The sequence below is a fragment of the Equus caballus genome, chromosome 11 (genome assembly GCF_041296265.1).
Source record: "Equus caballus isolate H_3958 breed thoroughbred chromosome 11, TB-T2T, whole genome shotgun sequence".
In the NCBI taxonomy this organism is placed as follows: domain Eukaryota; kingdom Metazoa; phylum Chordata; class Mammalia; order Perissodactyla; family Equidae; genus Equus; species Equus caballus.
This window is the reverse complement of record NC_091694.1, coordinates 15,104,225-15,131,939: the sequence shown is the minus strand read 5'-3', so window position 1 is coordinate 15,131,939 and position 27,715 is coordinate 15,104,225. Positions and strand designations below refer to the sequence as shown.

At 45.2% G+C, this 27,715-nt stretch overlaps 1 protein-coding gene and 1 long non-coding RNA gene across 15 annotated transcripts in view; one reads left to right on the top strand and one right to left on the bottom strand.

Annotated features, from left to right (window-relative positions):
• PECAM1 (platelet and endothelial cell adhesion molecule 1) overlaps positions 1-23,716 on the bottom strand; it is a 77,117-nt gene extending 53,401 nt beyond the window's left edge. For 3 of the 14 annotated variants that reach the window (XM_023651626.2, XM_070225705.1, XM_070225708.1), the window contains exons 1-3: positions 3,714-4,365; positions 3,017-3,175; positions 2,908-2,934 (exon numbers count right to left, since the gene is read on the bottom strand). In XM_023651626.2, the coding sequence (XP_023507394.1) occupies positions 2,908-2,934; positions 3,017-3,080 (91 nt within the window). In that variant the 5' untranslated portion in view covers positions 3,081-3,175; positions 3,714-4,365. 14 annotated transcript variants of the gene reach the window in all.
• LOC138916224 (uncharacterized) lies at positions 14,237-15,057 on the top strand. The gene is made up of 2 exons (XR_011423160.1): positions 14,237-14,340; positions 14,686-15,057. It is a non-coding gene; the product is annotated as an uncharacterized lncRNA (long non-coding RNA).
• Positions 23,717-27,715: the final 3,999 nt, after the last annotated feature.

Genomic DNA, 27,715 nt, shown 5'->3' with positions numbered 1-27,715 from the left:
TTATTATGTACTATGTACTAAATGCCATTCATAATAAAATTTTATATTACGTGTATTTTATTACAATAAAAAAAAAGACCTGTTTGACCGGATATGGGGATTGAGGCAAAGAGTGGAAGGTAAAGTTCCTGGATTGCGTGCCCAGGAGGCTATGGGTGCCGCCAACTGAAGTAGAGAACTCCAGAAAAAGATAAGTGCGGACTCAAAGCCATGGTGGTGCAGCTGGCTTTGAGTGGCCTGGCGGACAACTAGGAGATGTCACCCATTGGCCCTGCATAATGCTCAGAGGACAGCCCAGGGCTCCACTGGACCGAGGGGAGGGGATGGGCAGCGGGCATGTGGAGGCACAGAGATGGGGTTGAGCTCCAGAGAGGAGAAGATCACGGAGCCTGCAGAGACCAGGGGATGGAGGTCAGACCCCGTCAAAGTCCAGAGTCCAAGACGCCCCTGTGGGAGAAGGAGGAGGGTTTGCAGAGAGACCGGAGAACACTGGGAAGAGGTCTAGAAGGTCAGGAGGAGGCTTCCTGCCGAGGCAGCACAAGGGCCCAGAGAGCTGAGGGCTGGGAGGCTTCACGACGGCTGGCATCAGGAGGTCTTTGGTGACCCCTTGGTGAAAGGATTCCAATGGCAGGGAGGGGTGGAGGCCAAGGCCAGATTGCTGAGTGAGGGGTGACTGAGAGGTGAGGAAGCAGAGATGGCGCTTATAAACTAGACTTGGGAGAAGTTTGAGGAAGGAAATGGGTAGATAGGAGGACACAAGATAAATGGAGGGGAGGGGGTTGTTTGTGCTTTTTCTTTCTCCTAAAAAAATAAGAGCTACTAATCGTGTTTATAGACTGAGGGAAAAGAGCCAGAAGGAGGAGGAAGAGATACTGAAAGTGGAGTGGGGAGCTGAATAAATGATAGACTGAGACGCCCCGGAGGCGAAGTGAGGGATGGGCTCAGAGCCCAGGTGGACAGGCTGGCCCTGGTTGGCCACGGGGTAGACGTCTCCTCTGAAAGCGGGAGGGAAGCTGGGAGGATGGGTGGGGAGGCAGATAAGCCTGCAGCCAGGGCAGGGCGGGAAGCTGAGGGAGTTCCCCCCAGACAGCACTGTTTTCTAGGTGAGGATGGAGGTGAGGTCATCTCCTGAGGCAGGCCGGCTGAGGGGGGTGGGGGCCTGCGATCAAAGGAGGGAAAGGGCCAAGGATGACCAAGGACCTCAGCCACCGAAAGCAGGCAACGTGGAGGAAGCTGGCAGGTCATGCATGTCAAACGCGTCAGCATGGTCTTGGGTGGCCTAAGGAATGGGAGGCCTGGGTCCTGGCCTCCACTCTGTTCACAACCAGTGTTGACCAGGCACGAGTACCTTATGGACTCTCAGCCTCAGTCTCCTCAAGTGTAAAACAAGGTGGAGGCCTGAGGAAGCAGTGGGAGAGCCTCCCTGCTCTAAGTCCTGCTGTCCTGAGGTCACCCCTGAAGGTCTGAAGGACTTTCCCTAGGAACCCTGGGAAGGGAGGTGGGGAAGGAGATGGGAGAGAATGGAGGTCCTGGGAAACAGGATGCCCAGAGCAAGAGACGCAGAAGCCCAGAAGCACGGGTGTTGGCAGGGCGCCGTCTGGACAAGAGCAAGGGGTTCGTGGACAGGGATGTGGGATGCAGGAGCCCTGACTGTAAAGGTAGGCTAGGACCAGATAGTATTAACCACTGCATACAGGGCAGGCAAGTCACCTCCTTTTATCCAGTCTCATCTTCACACTGACTCTGTGATCGATTCTCTTATCATCCCCGTTTTACAGACTGACAAAAAGGCTCGAAGAGGCAAAGTAAAAGTGGCTTTAAAGATTTGAGTCAGGCCTATGGCTCCAGACAGACTGTCGGGTTTCGGACAGCGGAGGTTCTGGTACCGATGCCCTGCTAACTCTCTCTCATATGGACAAGTTGGTTATTTCTCTGAGGTGCAGAAACATCATTGATCAATTAGGATGATTATGAAGATAATGGATATCCTGCCTCCGTGGGTTACCCTGGGGGTCAAATGACCACCGAAGCACATGGACTGTCAAGCAGGAGACCCACAGACCGGCTTTGCTAGCAGCCACACTAGCCCACCCCATCAGAACCATTGCTCTAAGCTTTGGCTCAACAAACCAGCATTGCCCATGTACCTCATCTCCAAAGAGCTGTACAACTGTCTGCAACCCAGTCACCCCCATGCTTTCCCTACTGAAGTGACCTCTGACACAGGGATCCTGTTCTGTGGGCTCCCATTCCATTCAGCTCCCAGACTCAGCCGAGCCCCCTCCTTGACGTGGTTCCAGGTGAAGCAAAACAAAGCCCACTTATCTTAAGATTCAAAATTAGCTCTAAATTGGATGACAAACCAGACATCAAAGATAGGGAGAAGCCCCCTTCCTGTGCACAAGCCCCAAGTACTGCGGGTGTAACCACAGCCTCGTGGGTGGATGGGAAGTGAAATCCAACATCTATTTTGGATCATTTAGGAGAAAGTCATCACCACAATTTAAACTGTGTTCTGTCCTCGTGAATCTAACAAATTGATCATATCTCATTTGTGAATAAAAACGATTGAGGATGGGGTTGAATACGAAATCGAGAAATTTATGGTAGAACAACAGAAAACAAATTATGGAATCATTCACTTTTTTATCACTTGCCCAATCCTAACAGATAGCCGTTCATTAGGATCTAGAAAATGTATGCTACTTCTAGAACAAGCTAATTAGATCTTGGTTTAGTACAAGCGTTTTGTTCTAAAACCTCCTAAAAATGCCAGAAAGGAATAAAATTTAGCTCTCAAATGGAATATTTTTCTCAACTGTTATAAACATTAAACCCAAGCGATCTTACATGAGTTTTAAGAATCACAGAAAGACAATGAAACTAGGTAAAAACTTCGCAACTCACAGTTTTCTTGACCCTCAAGGCTTGAACCTGGAAAAGACAGAATATGTTGATTTAGTTAGTTTCAATTCTCCTAAAGTTTAAGTAATGTGAGAAGGGAATAAAAACTCACAGAGCAGAAGTGTCAGCAGGACTCTGAGCCACATCTTGCCCTCTCGGGCCCACCCCTGATGCATCCTGAGAGAGACGTCTTCACACAGTTAGTTCTGCATTCGGGCCATGCCCCTGGGGCAGAAGATGCTTTCCACGTGCCACAGATGAGAAACCCGCGCTGTGAAAAGCAGAGAGACCACTCTGGTAACTTCTCCAGGCGCTGCAGAGAGACTGGCTGTGGCACTGATCAGGTAATGGCGGCCATTGCTGGAAACTGGGAACAATGCCTGGGCCAGCCTGATATCTCCTCAGGAAATGACTGGCCTTCCTGAGAGGCCACTGAATGCAGCTGCTTTGTTTAGGTTTTTAGGGAAAAAAAGATACAAGTGACATTTGTCTCAGCACTCCTGACCCTCCCTCCTCTCGCCTGAGTTTGGGGGCCCCATCTCATGGCAGGGTGCCTCCCTCCAACCTCCACCCAAAAGGACTTCTCTCCTTGGACACTCAGCAAGATCTCTCTGCTTCTCCTGTGGCCTCCCAAGGAGGCTCTTTTCACACAGCATAAATCTGGACCTCCTGCCTTTCCTAGCAAGGCCATGGGACAGGCCTGAATTTCCAGAAAATTGCAGGTTCCTCAGGGAGACCTCGTAATGGTTCGCCATTGCCTTCCAGGGAAAAGTTAGTTTACAATCCTCCACTGTCCAGCCCTTGCTTACCTCTCCAGCCTGGTCTCTCACAGCTTCCTTCCATACCCCTACATTCTGGTTGCTAGAATTTATATTCCCGGAACACGTCATGTGTCAATGTCTTTGCCAATGTTGTTCCCGTCTGGGGTACTCTTCTTCCTCTTCTTTTCTGGCTAATTCATGCCCATTCATCGTAACTCTTTTTAGGCATCAACTTCTCCAGAATTCTCCCGCATCTTCTGCACACTGAGCTGCCCTTCCTCTGCGCCCCCTCACCTCCCTAGTCTTCCCTCTGTCAGACACTTTCTGTAGTCTTCCTCTGAGTGGAATACTGGCAGGGACAGTGTCTGGTACCCAGTAGATCAAAACCCATTAGTAGAATGGATGATTGTCTGGGTGAAAGAAGACAAGTTAACCGTACTGTCTGGATTTGATTATCGTTGCCTTGAGGCCAGGGTGCCATGCTGTTTCTGAAATGCTACCCTCTAATACTGCCACATGGTAAAGCTAAGTCAGATTTGAACCGGGACATAGAAAGGAAAGACTTCTCTGCCTCAAGGTAAGTACCGAGAAGCGATGGCTTCTAGTTAGAGAACGATTCTTCTCTCTCATCTATGGTTCAATCAAAGTTTCGATAAGAGCTGTTGAAGAGCAATGCATGCATAAAGGAATTTTTTTCTATGTTTTGTATTATTTACTTTTGTTGTTTTGTGTTTTTCATTCTCCACTGTAAACCGTCTTCTTTGGCAACCTACTGGAAATTGCCCCCACCCATCTACCAAATTTTGATTTGGCAGGAAACACAATGAGTAATAAAATAAATGTTGGCTTCAAAGGTAACTTTTACATACTGTAGAGTAAGCAGCTTTTGCTTCTCAAAGTGACATTTAAGCAATAGTGATAAATGTCCCACCCCATGCCCCTAAGTTCCAAAGTAAACTTTTAAAAATTAGTCATTGTTTCATACACAATGCTAATACTTTTAGAACACTGGGAGAAAACTAAGCTTTATTTCAAAAATAAGTGCTAATGTAAAAAGAATAAAATATCTAGGAACAAATTTAACCAAGGAGGTGAAAGACCTATACAATGGAAACTATAAGACATTATTGAAAGAAATCAATGATGATATAAAGAAATGAAAAGATATTTCATGCACATGGATGGGAAAAATAAACATAGTTAAAATGCCTATGCTATGTAAAGCAATCTTCAGATTCTGTGCAATCCCAATCAGAATCTCAGTGACATTCTTCATGGAAATAGAACAAAGAATCCTAAAATTCATACGGGGTAACAAGAGAATAGCTAAAGCAATCCTGAGAAAAAAGAATAAAGCTGGAAGCATCACAATCCCTGCCTTCAACATATACTACAAAGCTATAGTAATCAAAATAGCATGGTACTGGTACCAAAACAGACACACAGATCAGTGGAACAGAATTGAAAGCCCAGAAATAAAACCACACATCTTCAGACAGCTAATCTTCGACAAAGGAGCTAAGAATATACAATGGGGAAAGGAAAGTCTCTTCAATAAATAGTGTTGGGAAAACTGGACAGCCACATGCAAAAGGATGAAGGTAGACCATTATCTTTCGCCATACACAAAAATTCACTCAAAAAAGGGGCCAGCCCTGTGGCCGAGTGGTTAAGTTCGCGTGTTCCACTGCGGCAGCCCAGGGTTTCGCCAGTTTGGATCCTGGGTGCGGACATGGCACCACTCATCAGGCCACATTGAGGTGGTGTCCCACATGCCACAACTAGAAGGACCTGCAACTAAGATATACAACTATGTACCAGGGGAGTTTGGGGAGATAAAGCAGAAAAAAAAAAAAAAGAGAAGAAGAAGATTGGCAACAGTTGTTAGCTCAGGTGTCAATCTTTAAAAAAAAAATTAATTCAAAATGGATTAAAGACTTGAAGGTAAGACGTGAAATCATAAGAAACCTAGAAGAAAATACAGGCAATACACTCTTTCACATGGGTCTTAGAAGGATCTTTTCAAATGCCATGTCTACTTGGGCAAGGGAAACAAAAGAAAAAAATTAACAAGTGGGACTCCGTCAAACTAAGGAGCTCCTGCAAGGCAAAGAACACCAGGCACAAAACGAAAAGACAACCCACTGACTGGGAGAAAATATTTGCAAATCATATATCCAACAAGGCGTTAATTTCCAAAATATATAAAGAACTGATACAACTCAACAATAAAAAAACAGACAACCTGATCAACAAATGGGCAGAGGATATGAACAGACTTTTTTCCAAAGAAGATATACAGATGGCCAACAGACACATGAAAAGATGTTCAAAATCACTAATAATCATTTGCAGGGAAATGCAAATCAAAACTACAATGAGACATCACCCTACACCCGTTAGAATGTCTATAATTATCAAGACAAAAAACAACAAATGTTGGAGAGGATGTGGAGAAAAGAGAACCCTCATATGCTGCTGGTGGGAATGCAAACTGGTGCAGCCACTATGCAAAACAGCATAGAGATTTCCCCAAAAATTAAAAATGGAAATACTGTATGACCCAGCTATTCCACTACTGGATATTTATCCAAAGAACTTGAAATCAAAAATTCAAAGAGACTTATGCACCCCTATGTTCACTGCAGCTTTATTCACAATAGCCAAGATGTGGAAGCAACCCATGTGCTCAGCAGTTGATGAATGTATAAAGAAGATGTGGTATATATACAATGGAATACTACTCAGCCATAAAAAAGACAAAATTGTCCCATTTGCAACAACATGGATGGAACATGAAGGTATTTTGTTAAGTGAGATAAGCCAGACAAAGACAAACACTGTACGATCTCACTCATAACGTGGAAGATAAAAAAATACATGGACAAAGAGAACAGATTAGTGGTTACCAGAGGGAAAGGGAGTTTGAGGGTGGGTTTAAGGGGTAAAGGGGTGCATATATATGGTGACTGGCAAATAATAATGTATAACTGAAATTTCACAATGTTATAAACTGTTATGACATCAATTTTAAAAGAATGTGTTAACGTTTTAAAAGAAAAGTAGAAACACTACATCCCACAATTTATACCACACACCAGAACGAATTCTAAATGGATCAATCATCTGAAGGTACAAATGAAACCATGAAAGTTCTAGAAGAAAGCAGGATAAAATTCCTCATGACCTTGGAATGGCAAAGGCTGGTTTAACTATGACTTAAAATCCGGAAGTCATAATATAAAAGATTGATAAATTGTCCTTCATGAAAAAAATTCTGCTTTACCAAAAAAAAAAAAAAGTTCAGTAAAAACTACAAACCGGAAAAAAAATATTTGCAATTCACATCATGGAGAAAGAGCTAACCTCTCTTAGTATGTAAAGAGCTCTCAGAATCACAAAGAAAAAAAAACGGGCAAAGGATGTGAACAGATAGATAACATAAGAAAAAGTATCTGAAATTTGGAAATAGGCAAAAGGATTACAATGTGTTCTTTCAATGCTGGACATTGACTAGCAGGGTCTCCTAGAGATTAACTGACTCTCTAAGGGTAGGTAAACTGTTGTTTACCTTGTTAATTACTATTGACTAGGCTATTTCCCAGACAGTCAACATTAACTTCTGCGAAGTCTATAGCAACGCAAATGATTCCTCTTGTCTGTGGTATGGGGACGGGTGGTGGAAACTGGGCAGCTGGGAACTTTTCATTCTAAACCTTTTTGTACATTTTAGCTTTTAAATTCTGGGACTGTATGACCTTTTTTTTGTATTAACTTTTAAACTTTTAGTTAAGAAATGGAAAATTTTAACAGGTTTATCAAGTTATAACTGACATACAAAAAACTGCACATATTTAAAAGGTACAATTAGAAAACTGTTGTATGTATACATACCTCTTGACTCGACCACCACAATTAGGAAGATGAACATACAATCACCCCTAAAAGTTTCCTTGTTCCTCTTGGCACTCCTTCCCTCCCTGCACCCTTCCCACACCTACCAGTCCCCATGCAGACATTGATCTGCTTTCTGTCACCATGGGTTCATTTGCATTTCTAGAATTTGATATAAATGGAATCATATGGTATGTACTTTTTTTGTTCTTGGTCTATCTTCTTTTAATCAACATGATCAATATTTCATTCCTTTTTGCTCAGTAGCATTCCATTGCATGAATATACCAGTTAACAAACTGGTTTATCCATTCACCTATTCATGGACTATTTGGGTTGTTTCCAATTTTGAGCTAATATGGATAGAGCTGTTATGAATAAGCCTTTGCGTGGACACACACTTTCATTTCTCTTGAGTAAATACCTAAGAGTGGAATGCCTGGGTTATACAGTAGGTGTACGTTTAACATTTTAAGGAACTGCCAAACTGTTTTCCAAACTTGATTGTATCATTTCACTTTTCCACCAGCAACGTATGAGAGTTCCAGTTGCTCGACATCCTCACCAAAACTTGGCAGGTCAATCTTTTTAATTTTAGCCATTCTGGTGGGGAGTGTTGTGATTTCTTATCACGGTTTTAATTTGCATTTTCCTAATGACCAATGATATTGAGCATATTTTCATGTGCTTATTTGCCATCTGATGTGTCTATTAAAATCTTTTTCCCAATTCTTAGTTAGGTTGTTTGTTTTCTTGGTATTGTGTTTTTAGAGTTTTTTATATATTCTGGATACAAGCCCTTTATCAATTATGTGATTTGCAAATATTTTCTCCCAGTTTGTGGTGTGTCTTTTTATCCTCTTAATGGTCTCTTTGATAAGCAGAAGTTTTAAATTTTTAAAGAATGAAGTCCAATTTATCAATTTTTTCTTTTATGGGTCATCCTTTTTGTGTTTCATCTAAGAAATCTATGCTTACCAAGGTCACGAAGATTTGCCCCCATGTTTTTACATTTAGATCTATTATCTATTTTGAGTTAGCTTTTGTATATGATACAAAGTGTGGATCAAAGTTCTTTTTTCTTTTGCATATGGATGTCAATTGTTCTAGCATCATTTGTTGAAAAGACTATCTTTTCTCCAGGGAATTCTCTCTGCACCTTTGCTGAAAATCCGTTATCCATATATGGGTAGGTTTATTTCCGGAGTCTGTTCCATTGATTGATTTGTTTATCTTTCTGCAGTACAACACTATTTTGATTTCTGTAGCTTTATAATACATCTTGAAGTCAGGGAGCGTGAATCCTCAAACTTTTTTCTTCCTTTGTAAGTTATTTGGGGCTATTCTAGGGCTTTTGCACTTCCGTATGAACTTTAAAATCAGCTTCTCAATTTTCACCAAAAATCGCCTTCTGAGATTTTGACTGGAATTGCATTGAATCTATAAATCAATTTGGGGAAAACTGACATCTCAACAACCCCGAGTATTCTGATCCATGAACAACGTATCTCTCTCCAGTTGCTAAAGTCTTTTGTACTTTCCCTCAGCAAAGTTTTATAGTTTTCAGTGTACTCTTCATTGTAAACCCTTGTGCCTTTTTCAGTTTTTAAATCATGTGAATGTGTTACCTATTAAAAATTAAATTAAGAAATTGAATTTTAAAGTAAAAGCTGTGCCTCAGAGTGTTGCAAATCATTTGAAACGGGTGCTGTATCCACCCCTCCCCACCCCAGACAATACCGCGAAGGTGACCTGTGTTGAGGCCCCAGGAGCCAAGTCAACATCGGGCCAGTCCTTCACAGGACATGTGGATCCTCATAGGAGAGCCCCTCTCCGCTACTCTCCATGGGTCTGTCTGACTGTCTCCCTCCCTGTCTCTCTCTTTCCATGAGAACCCCTCCTTCTAGTTCTCGTGGAAATCTCTTCCAGCTCTCTCATGCATTGGCTATGATACAACAACCAAAACGCATATTCTCCATCATTTATTTTATTCATTGGAAAGATGATAATGTGCCTGATTCTTTATTTATAAGGTATCAATGTCTTATCAAAAATTAAAAATGTATGTATGAATGGAATGTTTTCTATTTCACCTTCTTAAACACAGTCAACTGAGTGGCTTTTTGTATGTGTGTGGCCCTCACATACCTTCCCCCTGCCTTGCCCTTGTCCTTAGTGGATTCCTTGATCAGAAAAAAAAAAAAAAAAAAGATTCCCTACAACTGTTTTAGCTCCTTGGTAAATAATCAAGAAACTGACTCCTACGTTGCCAAGGACGAAGAGCCAGGTGCTCCCACCAGGCGTGACACACTCACCCAGGACCATAATTCTCCCACAGTGCCCCTACCTTCTTCCCCTTCTCTGCGAAGGGAACTCAAGTGAGACTAAGCGGTTTCTACCTGCTGTGCTTCTGCTTTCAAATCACATTAATTCATTCGCTGCATGAAAAAGCTAACTGCTGGACTAATCCTCAGGAAGTTGTTTTTCTGAGAAGCTGGGGTGGGGTAAGGGCGGAAGGGCGGGGGGTGGCAGACAGTAGCCATGCCGGAGAGCTGTCGGCACCAGGCGTGGCTGACCTCCCGTCTAGTTCCTGATTGCGGTGATGGGAAATAAGACATCGGCCTTTCCCCCAGCCTGTGACCACAAGTCTGATTCATTAACCTTGGTGAGTTGATGACCAGGACTAATGCCTCATTCACTGGATTGCGAAGTCACCCCAGTGGGAGAATGTATGTGTACTAATACGCAAATCAGAAGCCTGGGGTTCCAGTCTCTTCTCTGCAGTTTAATAGTGTGTTGGTTGAGGTTACTTTCCTCACCTATAAAATGGGAATATGCCCACTCTACCCAGTTCACAGGCTTGTTAGGACGATCAAAAGCTAGCATTTGAAAGCACATTTAACCAGCAGAGCACAGTAAGAACATAGTAACAATGAAAACAAGAGTAATGAAAACAATAGTTGTAGGTCTGGTTTGAGCCCCAGCCTGCCCCATCTAAATTGCTGCCCTGGCAACTCAGCTGTCTTCATGAACTCAAGGGGAGGGCCTCAAAGTCCCTAATTCAATGCCCACCCGTGTGTTGTCCTCATAGCCTCCATCTGGCCCCTCACAAAGCTGGACAGCTGGGCCAAAGGGAGGCAGACTGGGACAGTGTGGAGGGGTCAGTGCTGTTCCATCACCTGCTGGAGGCCCCCCTCCAATGACAGGGGACAGGACTGTATTATGATTCATGGCTGTAGGCATTTTTGCCTCCCTGGGCCCCTTCCTCCATAAAAAATAAATTTTAATTATATTTTACAACTGCACTGGTATAAACAAGAATATATTAGTATTATATGTATTAAAACATTTCTTTCTACTAAAAGCTCTTTTTTATTCTTCCGATTAAAAAAATTTTTTTTTCTGGGCCCCTAAAAGTATTTCAGGCCCTGGCACCGTGCCTCCTAGGCCTAAAGGACAAGTGGGCCCTAACACAGATCAGCCACACGATAGCCCAAGGGGCCACGGGGCCTGATCTCTTCTGCCCTGAGTCGCCTGGTCACTGGCCTGGGAAGAGAGACAAGAGAGCCACCATGTCCCAGGCACTGAAGTGCAACCTCCAACAGGTATTCGTGCCTTCTGTTCTCAAAAGCACAAGCAATAAAGGAAAAAAAATAGATAAATTGGACTTCAGTGAAATTAAAAATTTTTGTGTTGCAAAGGACACCATCAAGAAAATGAAACGCCATCCACAGAATGGGAGGAAATATTTGGAAATCATATATCTGATAAGGATCCAGAAAATATAAAGAACTCTTACAACTTAACAATAAAAGGACAACCATTTTAAAAAATAGGCAAACGACTTGAATAGACATTTCTCCAAAGATGATATACAAATGGCCAATGAGCACATGAAAAAATGCTCGACATCGTTAGTCATTAGGGAATTGCAAATCAAAACTACAACAAATCATGTCACACTCACTAGGATAGCTATAATTAAAAAGACAGACAATATAGTAAGTGTCAATGAGGATGTGGAAAAGCTGGAAGCCTCATACATTGCTGGTGGGATTATAAAATGATGCAGCCACTTTGGAAAACAATCTGGCACTTCCTCAAAAGGTTAAAAACAGAGTTACCATATGACCCAGCAGCAATTCCATTCTTAGGTACATATCCAAAAGAAATGAAAACGTGTCTACACAAATACTTTTACTCAAATGTTTATAGCAGCGTTATTAATAATTGCCAAAATATAGAAACAACTCAGATGTCCATCAACTGATAAACAAAATGTGGTAAATCTGTACATTAGAATGTTATTTGACAATAAAAAGAATGAAGTATTGATACATGCTACCATATGGATGACGCTTGAAAACATCATGTTAAGTTAAAGAAGCCGAACGTGAAAGGCCACATATCCTGTGACTCTACTTATATGAAATGTCCAGAATAGGTAAATCCATTGAGACAGAAAGTAGACTAGTGGTTTCCCAGGTCTAGACGAGTTAGGAGAAATAGAAATGACTGCTAACGGGTGTAGGGTTTCTTTTTAGGGGTACTTAGAATGTTCTAAAGTTGAATGTGGTAATGGTTGCACAACTCGGTGAATTTACTAAAGACCATTGAATTGTACACTTTAAATAAATAAATGCTATGTTTTATGATATACATCTCAATAAAGCTTTTATTTAAAAAATCCCAGGAGGTGGGTGTTTTAGTTTCTTGCGGCTGCTGTAACAAATTCCCACAAACTCTGTGGCTTAAAACAACAGAAACTTAGTCTATTACAGGTCTGGAGGGCAGAAACACAAAATCAGTACCACTGGACCCAAAGCAAGGTGTCAGCAGGGCCACACTCCCTCTGAGGCTCTGGGGGAGAATTTGCTCCTCGCCTCTTCCAGCTTCTGGGGGAGGCCGGCAGGCCTTGGCTTGTGGCTGCATCGCTCTCATCTTCAAGGCCGGCATCTTCAAATCTCTCTCTGTCCGTCTTCTCCTTGCCTTCTCCTCTGTGTGTAAATCTCCCTCTGCCTTTCTCTTTTAAAGACACGTGATTGCTTTTAGGGCCCACTCAGATAATCCAGGTTACTCTCTCCATCTCAAGATCCCTAACTGAATCACATCTGCAAAAACCCCTTTTTCCAAATCAGGTCAAATTCACAGGTTCCATGGATTAGGACCCGATATCTTTGGGGGCCACTATCAGCCCTCTACAGACGGTGTCACCATCTCTGTTACATTTGGGGAAACAGAGCCAGAAGGTGAAGGATCAGCCAGTCCTCAGAGTCATGTCCGCCAGCCTGTGCCTGCCTGGTTTGCTCTGAAGCCTCCAGTAACTAGCCTTGTAAGGTGTCTTCCTAGGCAGAAGACTCAGATCCAGTCCCTGACCTGACACATACATGAATCAGGAGACCAGGACCAGCCTCCTGGGCGTGTGACCCGGGCGGTTGCACCGGCAGGGCCCGGTCCTCAGAAGGGTCCAGGCTTAGTTTAATGCCCTGCTGTTGCCATCTTGAAATTCTTAATAATTGTGGAAGACAAGTCCCGGCCTTTTCATTTTGTACTGGATCCACAAGTTGTGTAACGGGCCCTGCATGAGACTTTGGGCAGGAAAAGGAAGAGAGGAGATGACGTGGGTAGAAAGGCTGCCCTGCACACTGGCCTCTCCTCGGCCCTGGAAAGTGCCAGGCTCCCCGAGCCTGCCCCACCAGCCTGCAGTCAGGCTCTCTCCTCTGCTTGGAAAGCTCTTCCTGACCCCTCACCTCTTTCTAGCAGGCTCTTCCCCTCCAGGCCCAGCTCCAAGAAGCCTCCTAGACTAGAGCAGACCTCTGCCTCACGGTCTCGAAGCTCCCCGTATGCTCCTTCATAGCACTCATCACTGTTGGTAATCCTATACTTACCTGTGCCGTCCCTGAGAAGCGCCTCCCCTATGAGGCTGTCAATTCTGTGAGGGCAGATGCTTGTCTGCTGGGCCCACCCCAGTGCCCCTGTGGTCAACACAATGCCTGTGACACGTGGGCCCCGCATAGATATTTGCCAAATAAGTGAATGAGCCAGAAGCAGAGCCCAGATGTAAACAGTCATCATGTCTGATGGCATCAGATTTGCTCTGGATGGCTGGCCTCAGGGCCAAGTGAGGCTCCTTGGGGGCGGGTAGAAAGCCAGTGGCAGCCCCTAGACCCATAAGGCTAGATTCAGCCCTGATGGGAGGGCTGGCCCCAGGCCAGTGGAGATGACTAGGGCCTGAGGAGCCCACAGGAGCGAAGGAGGAAGTGTGTGTGTGTGGTTTGGGGGTCTGCATTCCGTTAGGTGAAAGGCGGTTTGGGCTGGAAGTGGGCCAGGCCAGGCCTCCTGAGGGTCCCCTGGCAGTCACCTCTGACCTGCCTTGGCTGCGCGCAGGGTAGGGCTGCCAGATTTAGCAAATAAAAATACCTGACACCCGGTGACATTTGAATTTCACACAGGCAACAAGTCATTTTGTAGTATTGCATGGGACGTACCAAAAAATCATTTGGTCTTCATCTGAGATTCAAACATAACTGGACATCCTGTATTTTATCTGAGAAACTTCCCTCAGGACCCCTTCTGGGAAGCGGCCGTTTCAGGAATGCTTATGCTAAACTGGAGTCGTGTGTAGAATGCCAGAATTTTCGGGGGCTGAAGCAGACTCTTTCCTCATTTTTTCTTTTTCAGGTTATTGAGGGAACACGAGGGGAAACAGGGCACTAACCAGGGCTGCGGATGGGAGGGAGCCTCAGAAATACTCTGCTCCAGGCCGGGCCAGGACTAGAAGGTCAGTGTCCTCCAGGAGGCCACATGGGGGTGAAACAGCAAGGATGCTCTGCCAGAGGGATGGCATCTCTCATTCCCAGCAGATGCCATGCTGAGCAGCAGGAAAGATAAAGGCCCCGGGTGCTTGAGTGGTTTGGAGGCTGGGTTATCAACAGATTATTCAACACAGCTTCAGGCATGCGGAGGGAAGCTCCTTGTGGAGATAAAGCAGGAGAGGTGGGCTTCCCTGGGTCTTGCTCTCTCCTTTTCCTATCAGTCTGAGGTGCCCAGCGATATCTACCCCCAGGGCAGTGCCTTTGTCCACCTTCCTGACAACTGATTCTATCCTCTGACTTCCCCCTCCCAGCTTTGAGTCATCCACAGATTTTATCAGAAGGTCACCGAAGTCCTCTCTACGTCATTAATAAAAATATTCAATAGGAGAAGAATGAAGATAGAGCCCCACGCCACTCTACTGGAGACTTGCCCCAGGTTGATCTTAATCAAAATTCTTTTGATATAAACATCCAGCAAGCTACAAATCCCCTTACTCTACTATCATTCACCCCACACTTCTCCATGAGGATATGAGGATTCCTCCTGAGGACGTCTTAGGCGTCTTGATAAAATCCAGAAGTACCAGCAAATTATACATCCATTAGATGATGGCGACTCTTGACACTGCCATAGCAGCAGTAATGATAATAATAATAAACGACAGAATAGTTTTTGTCCTCACTCTCCTTTTTCTGTCCTTTCTATCCAAGACGAAGTAAACTTTGCTAAAATAAGAGGAAACCCTAACTGGTTTATCATAAGTTCCTGGAGAAATGACCCTGCCAGGAACAACTCTTGGAGGTGAGGAAAATGGTCATTGGTTATCTAGAGATCAGCAAAATGAATTTTAGATATAAAAAGTGGCTTTGGTGTAGAGTACAGGCAGTTTCTAGCTTATCATCAGCTTTTGAGCCAGAAGTTTGTCCTGAAGTTGACTAATGAGCAAATGCTAAATGTACTCAAAACAATCTGACCAACGCTGACTAGGTCCTCCAGGCCAGTCGGCCTCCCCCAACCGTTTATCGGCAATGAGGTTCAAATTGTCCCGGAGCAGCCTGAGCCCCAAGCCTCTTCAGGCTCCGGCTTTGAATCCCTTTAATCTCAGGGGGCGTCTGGCACTTTCCTTCCCTGCAGGTGGGGCTCAGCAGCTCCCATGTTCAGGGACTACTTTAAGTCCAACATCTACAGTTTTTTCATGGAGCCTAGTCCCCTCTTTCTGGGAATTCCCCAACAGGACCAGCCTCCCTGCCCCTCCCATCACCCCATCAGTGCCTGTAGACTTCCACCTCTGTGAGCGCTGAGCCTCTCCCAGCGGCCCAGGAAAAGGTGGCAGCCATTTCTCCAACCTGTTTTCTTAAGCCTAAAGCTTTGGGCTTTGGTAATCCATCCTCGCCCTAATATGTTAACATTAGGGATTGAGGAGAAGTAGCAGAAAACTCAGAAGGTAAGAGACAGGAATGTGGGCTGATGGCTGCTGTTCATATCACCCCTCTACGGTTGCCCACGTCCGCAGCACAGGTTCTGGGAATCTCAGGGAGAAAAATACTTTAAAATATTTAAAACATGACCGACAGGAGTGGTTCTCAGCCCAGCGAGAATGCGTAGCTTTGTCCTCGCCCAGCTGGTTTTCAGGGGACCAGCAGAAGCGTGTGTCTACTTCTTATCATGGTCAACTATCACCTGGGTTTGAACAAGTCTGGCTAGGGAACTGCGGAGGAAGCAGAGGTTGGGGGCTGCGAGGGCGCTCTCTTCTCAGCTGTGACCCCTCCTTCTCTGCTTTGAAAGGGAATAGTGGCTCCTGTTTAAGAGGCTTCTCCAGACCAGCTTTTAGGGTCAAGAGCATTGGTACTATTTCTGGGCTGGCCCTCCAGGTGAAGGAGGCGAGGGAGGCAACCTTGGCCCCTTCCAGTATCTAGCCTGAAACCCAGAAAAAGTCCTAAGTTAAAAAAAAGGCTAGGGTAGGGAATTCCAAAACCATAGACCACAGAGTCCTGGATATCCATCCTCTACAAAACTCCAGCAGATGACAGACAGTCCCCGACTTACGATGGTTTGATTTACAATTTTTCCACTTTACAATGGTGGGTTCCAGCGTGGAAATTGAATCTACTGTTGACTCACACAACTCTGAGAGGAGGTCAGCTTTGAGATTCATTTTACTTCCTCAATGATTGCTGAAGGATGAATATGTCTATGTTGTAACGGACGGGGTTTTTTTTCTTTTTTCATTTATTTTTGCTTTTGAAATACACACACAAATAAATTGTCTTGTGAAACGACGCTGTGCGTGTGCTTGTGTAAAGATTCCTACAGCTTTAAAAGAAGCTTTGGGAACTGTTAATCTTGTTCAACTTCTCTAATGCATTTTCAACTTACAGTGGGTTTATCAGGACACAACCCCATCAAAAATTGAGGAAGATCTGTATTTATTATGTATGTAAAAACTTTATGTTGTGTCTAAGCATCCCCCAAAATCTTTTCCAAGTGAGTCAAGGCTCACATTGTGTACAGAACTTTAATGAAGTCATCGTCAAAAAAAAAAATTATGGAGGGAGCCCAGACCTCTGTGGCTGGAGTTTGGGGAATAGTGAAGAATGGGGACTCTGGGCCAGGCCTGACAGGGCTGCCTGTGAACGTGGACCCAGGAGGGGTCAGGCCAGGTATTAAGGGTTAGATGAGGCCTGAGTCATGAGGCAGGGGGAACAGGAGTGGGGTGCTCAGTGGGGGGACTGAGATGGCAGCCTAGTACCCAGTAGACAGGTGCAGATCGGAGCAGAACACTCACCTGGTTGGCAGAGGGCACTTATAGCCACCAGGCAGGAAGTGGCGATGACCAGAAACCATCAAGAATCTTCTAAAACTAAGTCATGACAGTTAACCTGGTTTCTTTCATTGTCAGGATTACTAGGTTGTTGAAACAGTAAAATACTCCAAGTACAGGGGTTCTAGATTTCAGCAAGATGTCTGGTGAGATCTGTCCTGAGGTCCTCATGGCGAGGTGTGTTGTATCTGTCGTTTGTGGGACAATTATGTCAAAAGAGTTTGATCAAGTTCAATTCAAAGGATATCTCGAGTGGAGTGCCACGTGACTCTGCCTTCTTCCCTCTCCTGGTCAATATTTTTATTGATGGCTCACACGAGGTCTCTTGAGAACATGCTGAATGGGTTGCTGGATGGTACAGCACTGGCAGGGATAGGTAAGAGCCCAAATGACAGAATCTATAGTCAAAAGGATGTCACTAGGAGGGAGTAAAAGGTCAAATGATGATACATAGTAGAAAGTTAAGTTCCTGATCTTAGTCCCTCAAAGCTGACCTTACAAATACAGGATGAGGGAGACGTTGCTTAACAGTAGAATGCGTGGAAAAGACTGATGAGTTTGCAAGTGGCCTGGCTGCCATCATAGTTGGCAGCATTAATGGAAGTAAGGAGTTCAGAAGAGGAGAGAAGTCAGTCCCACTGTATTTTGTCAAACATGCTCAGTTCAGGAGGCAACACCCAAAAGCATGAGGACAAGTAACGAAAATGCTGAGGCGGGCAGGGCCTCCAAATCATATCATAAGAGAACCATTTGAAGGAAGTGGGAATGCCAAGACTTAGAAAGAGGATTTGAGAGAATATTTGATAATTGTCCTTAAATAACTGCATTGTTTTTATGTGAAAGAGGAATTGGACTTTTTTTCTACCTTTGTGTAGAAATTAGGAGGAGGTAGATTTCAGTTAGAACCTTGCAACGCAGCAGGTGAGGAAAAGTTTGGGGAAGGTTTTTAAAGGCAGCTGAGAGAAAAGGAGATGTGTCTAGAGCGCTGTGGAGTCTGCTCTGGGCCAATCTTGGGCAAAAAGCCTCCGGCGAGAGGCAAGTTTGCATGCCAGTTCCTGAGGACTCCAGCAGCCATGTAGGCCACTCCTTCTCTTTCCAGGGGAAAGCTGTGGCTTCTGAAGATCTCTTTGTCTTACTGATAAAGCTACTAAGAAGGTAAATAGTTTCAAAAACCAACGCTATGAATCAGAGTACTGTTCCTGCTGACCTCCAGGGTTGATGTCAAAGGAAAAGGAAAGAAGACAGTTGCATCATCATCATCATTGCAAAGATGGCTAAGTGGCCGCTGTTGCTTGTGGGCTGGGATTGCTATTCCAGTTTGATGCTAAGAAGGGCCAGGAAGTTGTTCTGGAGCTCGTCAAGGAATGAAAATGCATTAGTGTCCCTGTTGTGGGAATCTGAGCAGATCTGTCTGACCAAACAAACAGCAAGCATGACAGGGACTGAAAAACAGGAAGGAAAGCGAAACCGCAGCCTATGTGGTCACAGTCCTCACCCCGGGGGTTGCAGTGCCAGCCCAGGTGGCAGAATGACAAAAACCAGGGATGAGACACCCAGAACTGTGGGAGAAAGGAGCCTATCTGGGAGCAAGGATGACAGAGCGAGACTGATTGCTGACTGTGGGAGGGGTGGCGGGGTCTTGATTTTGGGGGAGAAGCTGGGTACGGAAGACTTCCAGTGAGTTTTTCTCTGGGAAGTGTGATGTAACTCTCCCCTCACAACCTCCTTCAAACGACCTTCAGTGAAAGGCTGTGTGACTCTCCAGAGATTTAGAGTGGGGCTTCTGCTAAAATTCACAGGGCGTTTAGCACTTCTCCAGATCGTCTCTCTCATTTAAGCCCAGGAACCAGACGCTGGCATTATCCTCGTTTTATGGGAGAAAAACGAGACTCTCAGAGAGCTTAGTGCACTTGCCCAAGATCCCACAGCTGGTTTAAGCAGTAAAGTCCATAGGAGCACTGGCTGAGGCCTGAGCCCCTGACGCCTCGCACGGGGCCTCTGAAGAAAAACATTTCAGAGCTTCTTGAAATGCCCCACGATGGGAAAATCTTTGGCTTGGGACAAAGCCTGAAGGGGTCAAAGTGCGAAAAAGTTGAAATACGCAGAATATGAAATATTTATTCACCAAGTTATTCCAGGAGGTAATTCTTCAATTTGCTATACACAACTGTCTTAATGTTTCCTGTTTCTTTCCAGCTTCATTACCTGATTAAGTGAAATTAAAATAAATAGATACATCCAAATAAAAAAGGCAGCCAAGTTGGGATATGACTATGCCCAGGAAATGGTGCTTCTGGACAGACGTGAGATTCATGTGATTTAGGACCAAGCCGGGAGCCTGTAAATACGTTTCTAAGACTGAGAAGGTGAGTCTTGTGGGAGACTTGTGGGTCTCCCAGTGGATCCCTCACAGAACTCAAGGATCTGCTTTCATTAGAGCTGTTTAAGAAATGGACCAATTGCCCAGAGAAATAAAAAGCGTATATTCAGACAAAAAATCTGTACATGAACGTTCACAGCAGCTTTCTCTGTAATTCCAGCTTTCCCAAAAGACTGAATCCGCCCATGTCCTTCAATGAGTGAATGCTTCAATAAACTGTGGTACATCCACACCGTGGAATATTCCTCAGCCATAAAAAGCAACAAACTATTGATACATGCCACTACTTGGAGGAATCTCCCGGGAAATGTGCTGAGTAAAAAAAGCCAATCCCCCAAAATATGGTTCTATCTACACAACATTTTTGAAATAACAGAATTTTAGAAATGGAGGACAGATTAGCGTTTTCCAGAGGTTGGGGATGGGAGCAGGGAAGGAAGTGGGTGTGGCTGTAAAAGGGCAATAGGGGGGATCCCTCTGGGGCAGGAACCGTGTCTGGACTGTGGTGGTGGATCCATGAACCTACACAGTGATGAAGCTGAGCAGAACTTTATGGACACAGACACACGAGTACAAGTAGAATTGAGGGGATTACATAAGATCGATGGGTTCTATCTGTGTCAGTGTCCTGGTTGTGATGTTACACTGCAGTTTTGCAAAATGTTACCATTGGGGGAAACTGGGTAAAGGGTACAGAGTCCCTCTGTATTATTTATTACATGTGAATCTACTATTATCTCAGCAAAAATCTCTATTTTAGAAAAATGGACCAGTTCCCTGTCCCTAAAGGATTCAAGTGCTTGTCGGTGCTTTTGGGGGGCTACTGCATTAGGGGGCCCCTCCAAGTCTCCTGAGGTCTTATGGGGAGTGAGACCCTTCAGGGTGGTGAGCAGGAAGCTGAGCATCTTCATTTCTGCTGGTCCCATGCAGAGCAAACCAGAGAGAACTGGAAAGAGGCTCATTCTTTCACGCCAAGAGGAAGAGGTGAGCTGAGTGGGTCTAAAGGCACTTGGCAGGCATACCCCTGTCACCATCTGCTTTTCCCTAAGGTCGGGGCTCCCCTGGGGTCCAGGCATTCAGGCCGCTTTGCTGACAAAAATAAAACATGAATTTTCACACTGATGCTTAGAACCTGGAAGAACCTTGGAAAGCCTCTCCCAGGGCGAGAAGGAGCACCAATGCTCCAAATAGAAGGATGTTCTGGATGGAAAGCGAACAGGAATATTCTGAGACTAGGAAAGATCTTGGCTGCTCAAGGAGGTCAAGCGGGATTTTTGAACATTTTTCTAGAGATACACTGAAACGCCCCAACTCCTAAATGAAATGTTTTCCTCCCGAATAATTTCAAGACCAGTTTCACCTAGAAAATTATTCTTAGATGGACCTCTTGAACAGTGAAATGGGTAAATAGGAGGTGTCCTTAGTCCCCTCTTGCCCCCCTAGGGTGAGGTGGAGAGGGCCATCCCTTAGCTCAACTTACAGAGAAGGTCCCTTAGGACCCTGAGGTTGGCCATGACTTGCCCGTGCAGCCAGCCAGTGGACCTGGCAGTGTCTCAGGACTTCCTGGCCAGGGAGCTTCCTTCATTGTCTCTGGGATCCCCACTCACCAGTGGCTCTGTGTCCTCACACCCAGGACCTGGCACAGTAATTGTGATGTCAGGCCCAGGGTGCTCTGACCCAGGCAGTGGCCTCTAGGGAATGGCCTGAGTGCTGAACCAAAACCAGCTGAGCCAGTTCTCATCAGGCCTCCAGCAGACGACACCTGAAACTCACGTGAGCTGATGACGACACAGGTGTGCAATGTCCCCTGCAAACACATCTCCCCTCAGCTGGCATCTCCACGCCATCTGCATCTCGCCTCTCTCGTCTGTGCCTCTGCACTGCCCTGCCTGTCATCACGTCTGCCCTGCCGTTGCAGAAGCCTTGACCTTCACAAAGGGACTCTGAGGTTAAGTTTGCTTCTGCCTAACACAATAGTACCTGCGACTGCTTGTAAATCCATTTTTAAAACGAGGCGAGGAAGGCTGAAGGAAGGGGAAAGTGGGGCCCCAGGTCAGCCCTGGAGGCTGCATTGTTCTCAGGCCCCCGCCACTTACCCAGAAGGCCCCCGTGACCCCTGGGGAATGAAATGAGATTGTTTTTCCCAAGATCGAGCCCTTCAGGTGTGAGCTGCAGTTCTTGCACAACGGTGGTTACTGTGGCATTCCTGCAACAGGAAAGAGGAAGGAACTTCTGATCTGTGCAGCAATGGCATCAACAATGCGCGCCCCAGCCAGCAGGCAGCCGAGAGGAAAAGAGCTCAGTTTCCATAGTGATAAATCACCAGCAAGGCAGCGAGGGAGAGCTAGCAAGAGGATTTTTCCCTTCCTGTGGTTCCCTGCAAACACATTCCCAACGCCAGTGGGTTGGGTGCCTGGCGCCGCTCCAGGCTGAGCCTGCAGAACCACAGGTAGAGGGAGAAAGAGGAGGTCTCTGCCAGATGGGAGTCGACGACGCCGAAAGTCCTCTGCCACTGAGAGCGGAAGGGAGGGGGTTTTGGCTCCTCTTAAAGGCATACGTTGGGCACAGGTGCCTGGGTGCCGACTTTAAAGCTCTTCCGTGTATGCCACCCACATTATTCCATTTTATCACCTGACGTTGTGCCCTCCACGATCCGGAGTCCTACTATGTGAGCCCCACAGCATGGGTATTATTGGCCCTTTTACTACTGAAGAACAGGCCCGGTGAGGGAGAGAGACAGGCCAGAGACCACTCGCCAAGTTAAGACAGTTGCTGAAAGTCGCTCCTGAAGGTGTTCAGGGCTCTCATCCGAGACTCTTTCTCTTGCCCAAATCAGTGTATTTTTCCCAAGGAAAATTCTAGTTTTTTTTAATGCTCTGAAACGTCATCTGTCCCAAGCCTCCTTGGTCACTCTTCATTGTGCCATGTTCTCTTGCCTCTTACCTTTGCATATGCTATTCCCTCTGCTTGGAATGTTCCATGATTCTTTGGTCAGCTAACTCCCCAGGGGAGATGCCTGACCCTCCTTCCCAGTGGCTCAGACACTGTGCTTTCTGGGCTCTCACAGAACTTACCACACCACATTGTGAGGCAACACAGAATAGTGGTAAGAAAAGGCTCTTCGAGGTTTGGACTAGCTGTGTGTCCTTGGGAGACTTACTTAACCTCTCTGAGCCTCCACGTCCTCATAGGCAAGATGGAGAGAATGATACTATCTGCCTTATAGTGTTTGTGAGGGTTAGAATATTAACACACACAAAGCACTTGGAAAACACTGGCACACGGTTAGTGCCAAGTAAACAGTCCTGCTGAAGACTTAACTTTCTTCCCTTCTTGAGGAAGATTAGCCCTGAGCTAACATCTGCTGCCAATCCTCCTCTTTTTGCTGAGGAAGACTGGCCCTGAGCTAATATCTGTGCCCATCTTCCTCTACGTTATATGTGGGATGCCTGCCACAGCATGGCCTGTCAAGCAGTGCCATGTCCACACCCAGGATCCAAACCAGCGAGCCCCGGGCCGCCAAAGTGGAACGTGTGCACTTAACCACTGCGCCACCGGGCTGGCCCCAAGACTTAACTTTCTTAAAGCGGGGACCATCTTTCACACATAGCCTCAGATGGAGATGCTTCAGCCCTCAGTGGATGCTAAGCAGTGTGTGTCAAATGAACTCTGAATTCATGGGAGGCTGTTTTCCAGCTACCAATTGTGTACCAGGCACAGTGGTAGGCATTGGGACACATCATATTTCACTCAGCTAAGTCACTTAAAGACTGGGGCCCGGTGGTCAAGGACTAGCATTTTGCCGGTGTAACATGCAGTCTCCTTGAACGGACCCCTCTGATCCCTTCCAACTTCCTGCCCTGCCCTGACTGGGCCTGGAAAGCGTCCCCACTCTCAGTGCCAGGCCAAGAGACTCTCAGCCTCAGTGCGGCTGGGTTCCCACGCGCTCTGTGGACACCAAGCAATTCAAATAATCCACATACCTGCGAGAGGCCGCTCGGATGGCAAGGTCAAACTGAACCCCACATCGGGTAACCAGTCTCCTCTGTGGTTTTGCTTGAAAAAATGAAACCAAACTCTTCATGCAAATATTTAGATTTTAAATTAAGTTGTGTAACAGCTGAGTCCACCTAAAAATACAGCCTTCCTCAAATCTCTAGAGACAGAATGCAGACCAGCAGGGGGGCCTCAGATTTGGAAGGGTCAGGCATGGACTGCAAAGGAGCAGGGGGAATTTTTGGGATGATGGAAGTGTTCTAAAACCAAATTGTAGTGACAGTTGCAGTTCAGTTAAATTTGAATTTCAGATAAGCAAAAAAATAATATTTTTAGTATAAGTATATCCCAAATATTGCATGGGACATACTTACACTGAAAAAGTGTTGTTTATCTGAAACTCAGATTTAACTGGGAATCCTGTTAGTTAAGATCTGGTAATCCTAATTAAAAGTCGTTGAAGTGTACACTTATAATGGGGGAATTTTATGGTATGCAAATTACACTTAGCTGTTAATTTAGCACAGTGTCTAGAACAATATTGATGTTTAAAGGAAAATACAGCTTTCCCTTCTGCACACCCTCTTCACTCCCTCCCCACTCTCATTTCTGCCAAAATACAACCATAAAGGGACCAGCCTGGTGGCCTAGTGGTTGAGTTTGCATGCTCAGGTTGAGTTAGCAGCCCAGGGTTTGCGGGTTTGGATCCTGGGCGTGGACCTAACACCACTCGTCAAGCCATGCTGTGGTGGCATCCCACACAGAAGAACTGGAAGGACATACAACTAGCATATACAACTATGTACTGGGGGCTTTGGGGAGAAAAAAAAGAAAAGAGAAAGCTGGACAACAGAGATTAGGTCAGGGCCAAACTTCCTCACCAAAAGGCATACTTAAAAAAATACCAACAACCAGAGAAACCACCCTACCAGCACAGGAACCCACAGAAGTAACCAGTGTAGGAAGCCTTTTTTTTTTTTTTTTGGAGGAAGATCAGCCCTGAGCTAACTGCTGCCAATCCTCCTCTTTTTGCTGAGGAAGGCTGGCCCTGAGCTGACATCATGCCCATCTTCCTCTACTTCACATGTGGGATGCCTGCCATGGCATGGCGTGCCAAGTGGTGCTATGTCCACATCCAGGATCCAAACCCGTGAACCCTGGGCCGCTGAAGCAGAACGTGTGCACTTAACCACTGCGCCACCGGGCCGGCCCCAGGAAATCTTCTAAACAGTTCCTATAACTTTGTTTGCCTGGGGCCTGGGGCATGTGGAGTGCAAGACCTCAGGGTCAAAAACACGGGAGGGCAGCTCTGGGAATTTGGAGCTGGTCTCCATTTGCTGGGTGCCCCAAATGCTAAAACCACCCCCTTCACTCCTTGCTAATGGCTACCCAGCAATTCAACTCTTACTGGCTGGGCGGGCACTGACTGCTCTGCGCAGGCTGAACAGGGGGCTACAAAGATGAGTACACCACTTTCCTGCTCTTAGGGAGGCCACCATCTAAAGAACTGCAAGCCCAGTACACACCCGCCCACCTGCACACCCACTAATCTCATTAAGCCAAGAGAAAAAGTCTTCTTCTCTCCTTCCTACAGGAGAGAAACTTTTTTCTCCTCTTCCAATAAAATTGACTGACATATATCTGTGGGGTTTACCTACAGAATTGCATTTTGCAATCAATAAGAGAATGTTACCTCTTTAGAATTAGCACAGTTGCACGCGTCCATGATACATATGAGACCACCTGCTGGTAGGTCTGGCTCTAAGCAATCCAGGTACCAAATTCTGACCAACTGTCAAAACTATGATATCTGTTCCTTAAATTCACCCCATCCGAGATCTGCAAACTGACTCTTTCTGAATGAAAAGGACTCATGAACATTCCACTCTGTGCTCTTTAGTTCCACAGTACCATTTCCCTAGCAGAGAATTTCACAAAAACCGCCCCCAAACAGTGGGTGCTCAGGGACAGTTTGTAAAGCTATAAACCTACGAATCCCGTTGCTTAGCTCACCAGCTATATGAACAGGGCGATGGGGGCATTTCAGGAAGGAAAAGAAGCTCTTGTGAGCATTCTCCTCATCAGCCCAGACATACACCCAGACCAACAGCACCCACCATGGGGGGTGCTCAGGGTAAGTGACAGGGAGGTCAGTGAAACAGATTCCAAGTGGCCTCCTGAGGATGGGGCTGCATATGCTGAATAAAATACCGATAATAGTAACTGGCGTTTATTGTGGTGCACTACCCTTGGTGTGTTACCCTTTTATTCATATGCACTGTGGCTCAGAACTGAGGTTGGTACAGCTACAGTAACTCACCCACAGCGCCCCGGCTGGCCAGGGGCTGACCCCAGGGCCCTTGTTCTTACCACCCAGCTCAAGTTCTTCCAGCTTTTGGCTGGAGTTCTGTCAACCTAACATGGTTGTCCCTTTGTCTGTTAAGAACTTTAATTAATCAAATATATGCACACATAAATACAAGACAGGAGAACCATTGACGACTTCGTAAATGCCATTTTGGATAAAATCTTCCCAATAATGAGGTTTACAAAATAAAAATAATGGAGGGGTTGTTGATGGTGAAAAAGTAGGAATCCCAGCCCGCTCAGAATTATGGAAAATTCCCAAGCAGCAGACAGCGTTCTGCACTTCTGGAAATCAGGATATCAGTGGTGGATTTTTATAGGACTGAGGGAAAGCAACCTGCTCCCAAGCACTAGTCTTTGCACGCATTTGACAGTATTTTTCATCAAATGACTAAATTCCCTTAAAAAGCAGCTCACTTCATTTACCCCCATTGGCTTGAAATAGTAGGGAATTTCTGAAGGGAGATTTAACTTTTTTTTTTCTTTTTCAAGTTACTTAGAGGAAAAGCGAGCGAAAATAAAAATAAGTCATTACAGGCTGAAACAGTTAACAAGCGTCTGTTCCTTCTCCAGGCCATCTGACACTGTACAAATTTTACAATGGTGCCACCTAATGGTTAGACACCCAAAAAATCATTTCTTTTATTTCCAAATTTGACAGCAGCAGCTTCTCCTAAGCATCTCTTTACCAGCTTTGGACACCGTCATGGCTTATTTCACTTTTGGTTATTATTTCTAGTAGAAACATAGCATTGATGTAAAAATATTGTATAGAATATATAGCATAAAAAGAGTATACAGGGGCCGGCCCGGTGGTGCAGCGGTTAAGTGCACACATTTCGCTTCGGTGGCCCCAGGTTCGCCGGTTTGGGTCCTGGGTGTGGACATGGCACTGCCTGGCAAGCCATGCTGTGGTAGGCGTCCCACATATAAAGTGGAGGAAGATGGGCACGGATGTTAGCTCAGGGCCAGTCTCCCTCAGCAAAAAGAGGAGGATTGGCAGCGGATGTTAGCTCAGGGCTAATCTTCCTCAAAAAAAAAAAAAAGAGTATATAAAAAAGTATTTAAAATAAAACTTCCCCATCCTTTTCTCCAGACATAGCACTCCATGCATATACAAATAAATGAATGAATGAACAAATACAAAAACACTAACATGTGTTGATATGTGCATGTGTGTATATGTGTTGTTGTGTGTGTGTATATATATACTATTATAAATAAATGGGATATCTTATATATTTTCTGCAATGTGCTTTTTTGCACCTTTTGCCAGTCATGAATGTATTTTTATTTAAATACATAGAGAACTATTTCATTTTTAAAAAATGGCTCCAAAATAGCTCATCATGTATGGGATTTCTTTCCAGGGTAATAAAAATTATCTGAAATTAGATTGTGGTGATGGTGTACAGCTTTGTGACTATACTAAGAAATACTGAAATGTGTACGTTAAATTTTATGGTCTGTGAATTATATCTCAATAAAGCTGTTTAACAAAAAAATATGATGTCAAAAAATATCCCATTGTAAGGAACTCCTGTAATTTAAATAACTCGCTCCTAATCAATGGGCACTTAGGCGTCTGCAGTTTTTCATGACTACAAGCAAAACTGCATGGATGCCCTACGCCTGTCTTTGCACACCTGTTGATCTAGAGGGAAGATTCTAGGTCTACACAGCTCAGCTCTGGATGCAAATACAGGAATTCTGATGTTGGCTGGTGTGGTAGAAGCCACTTCAAATTCTTCCAAGAAATAAAGGTTTTAACATGTG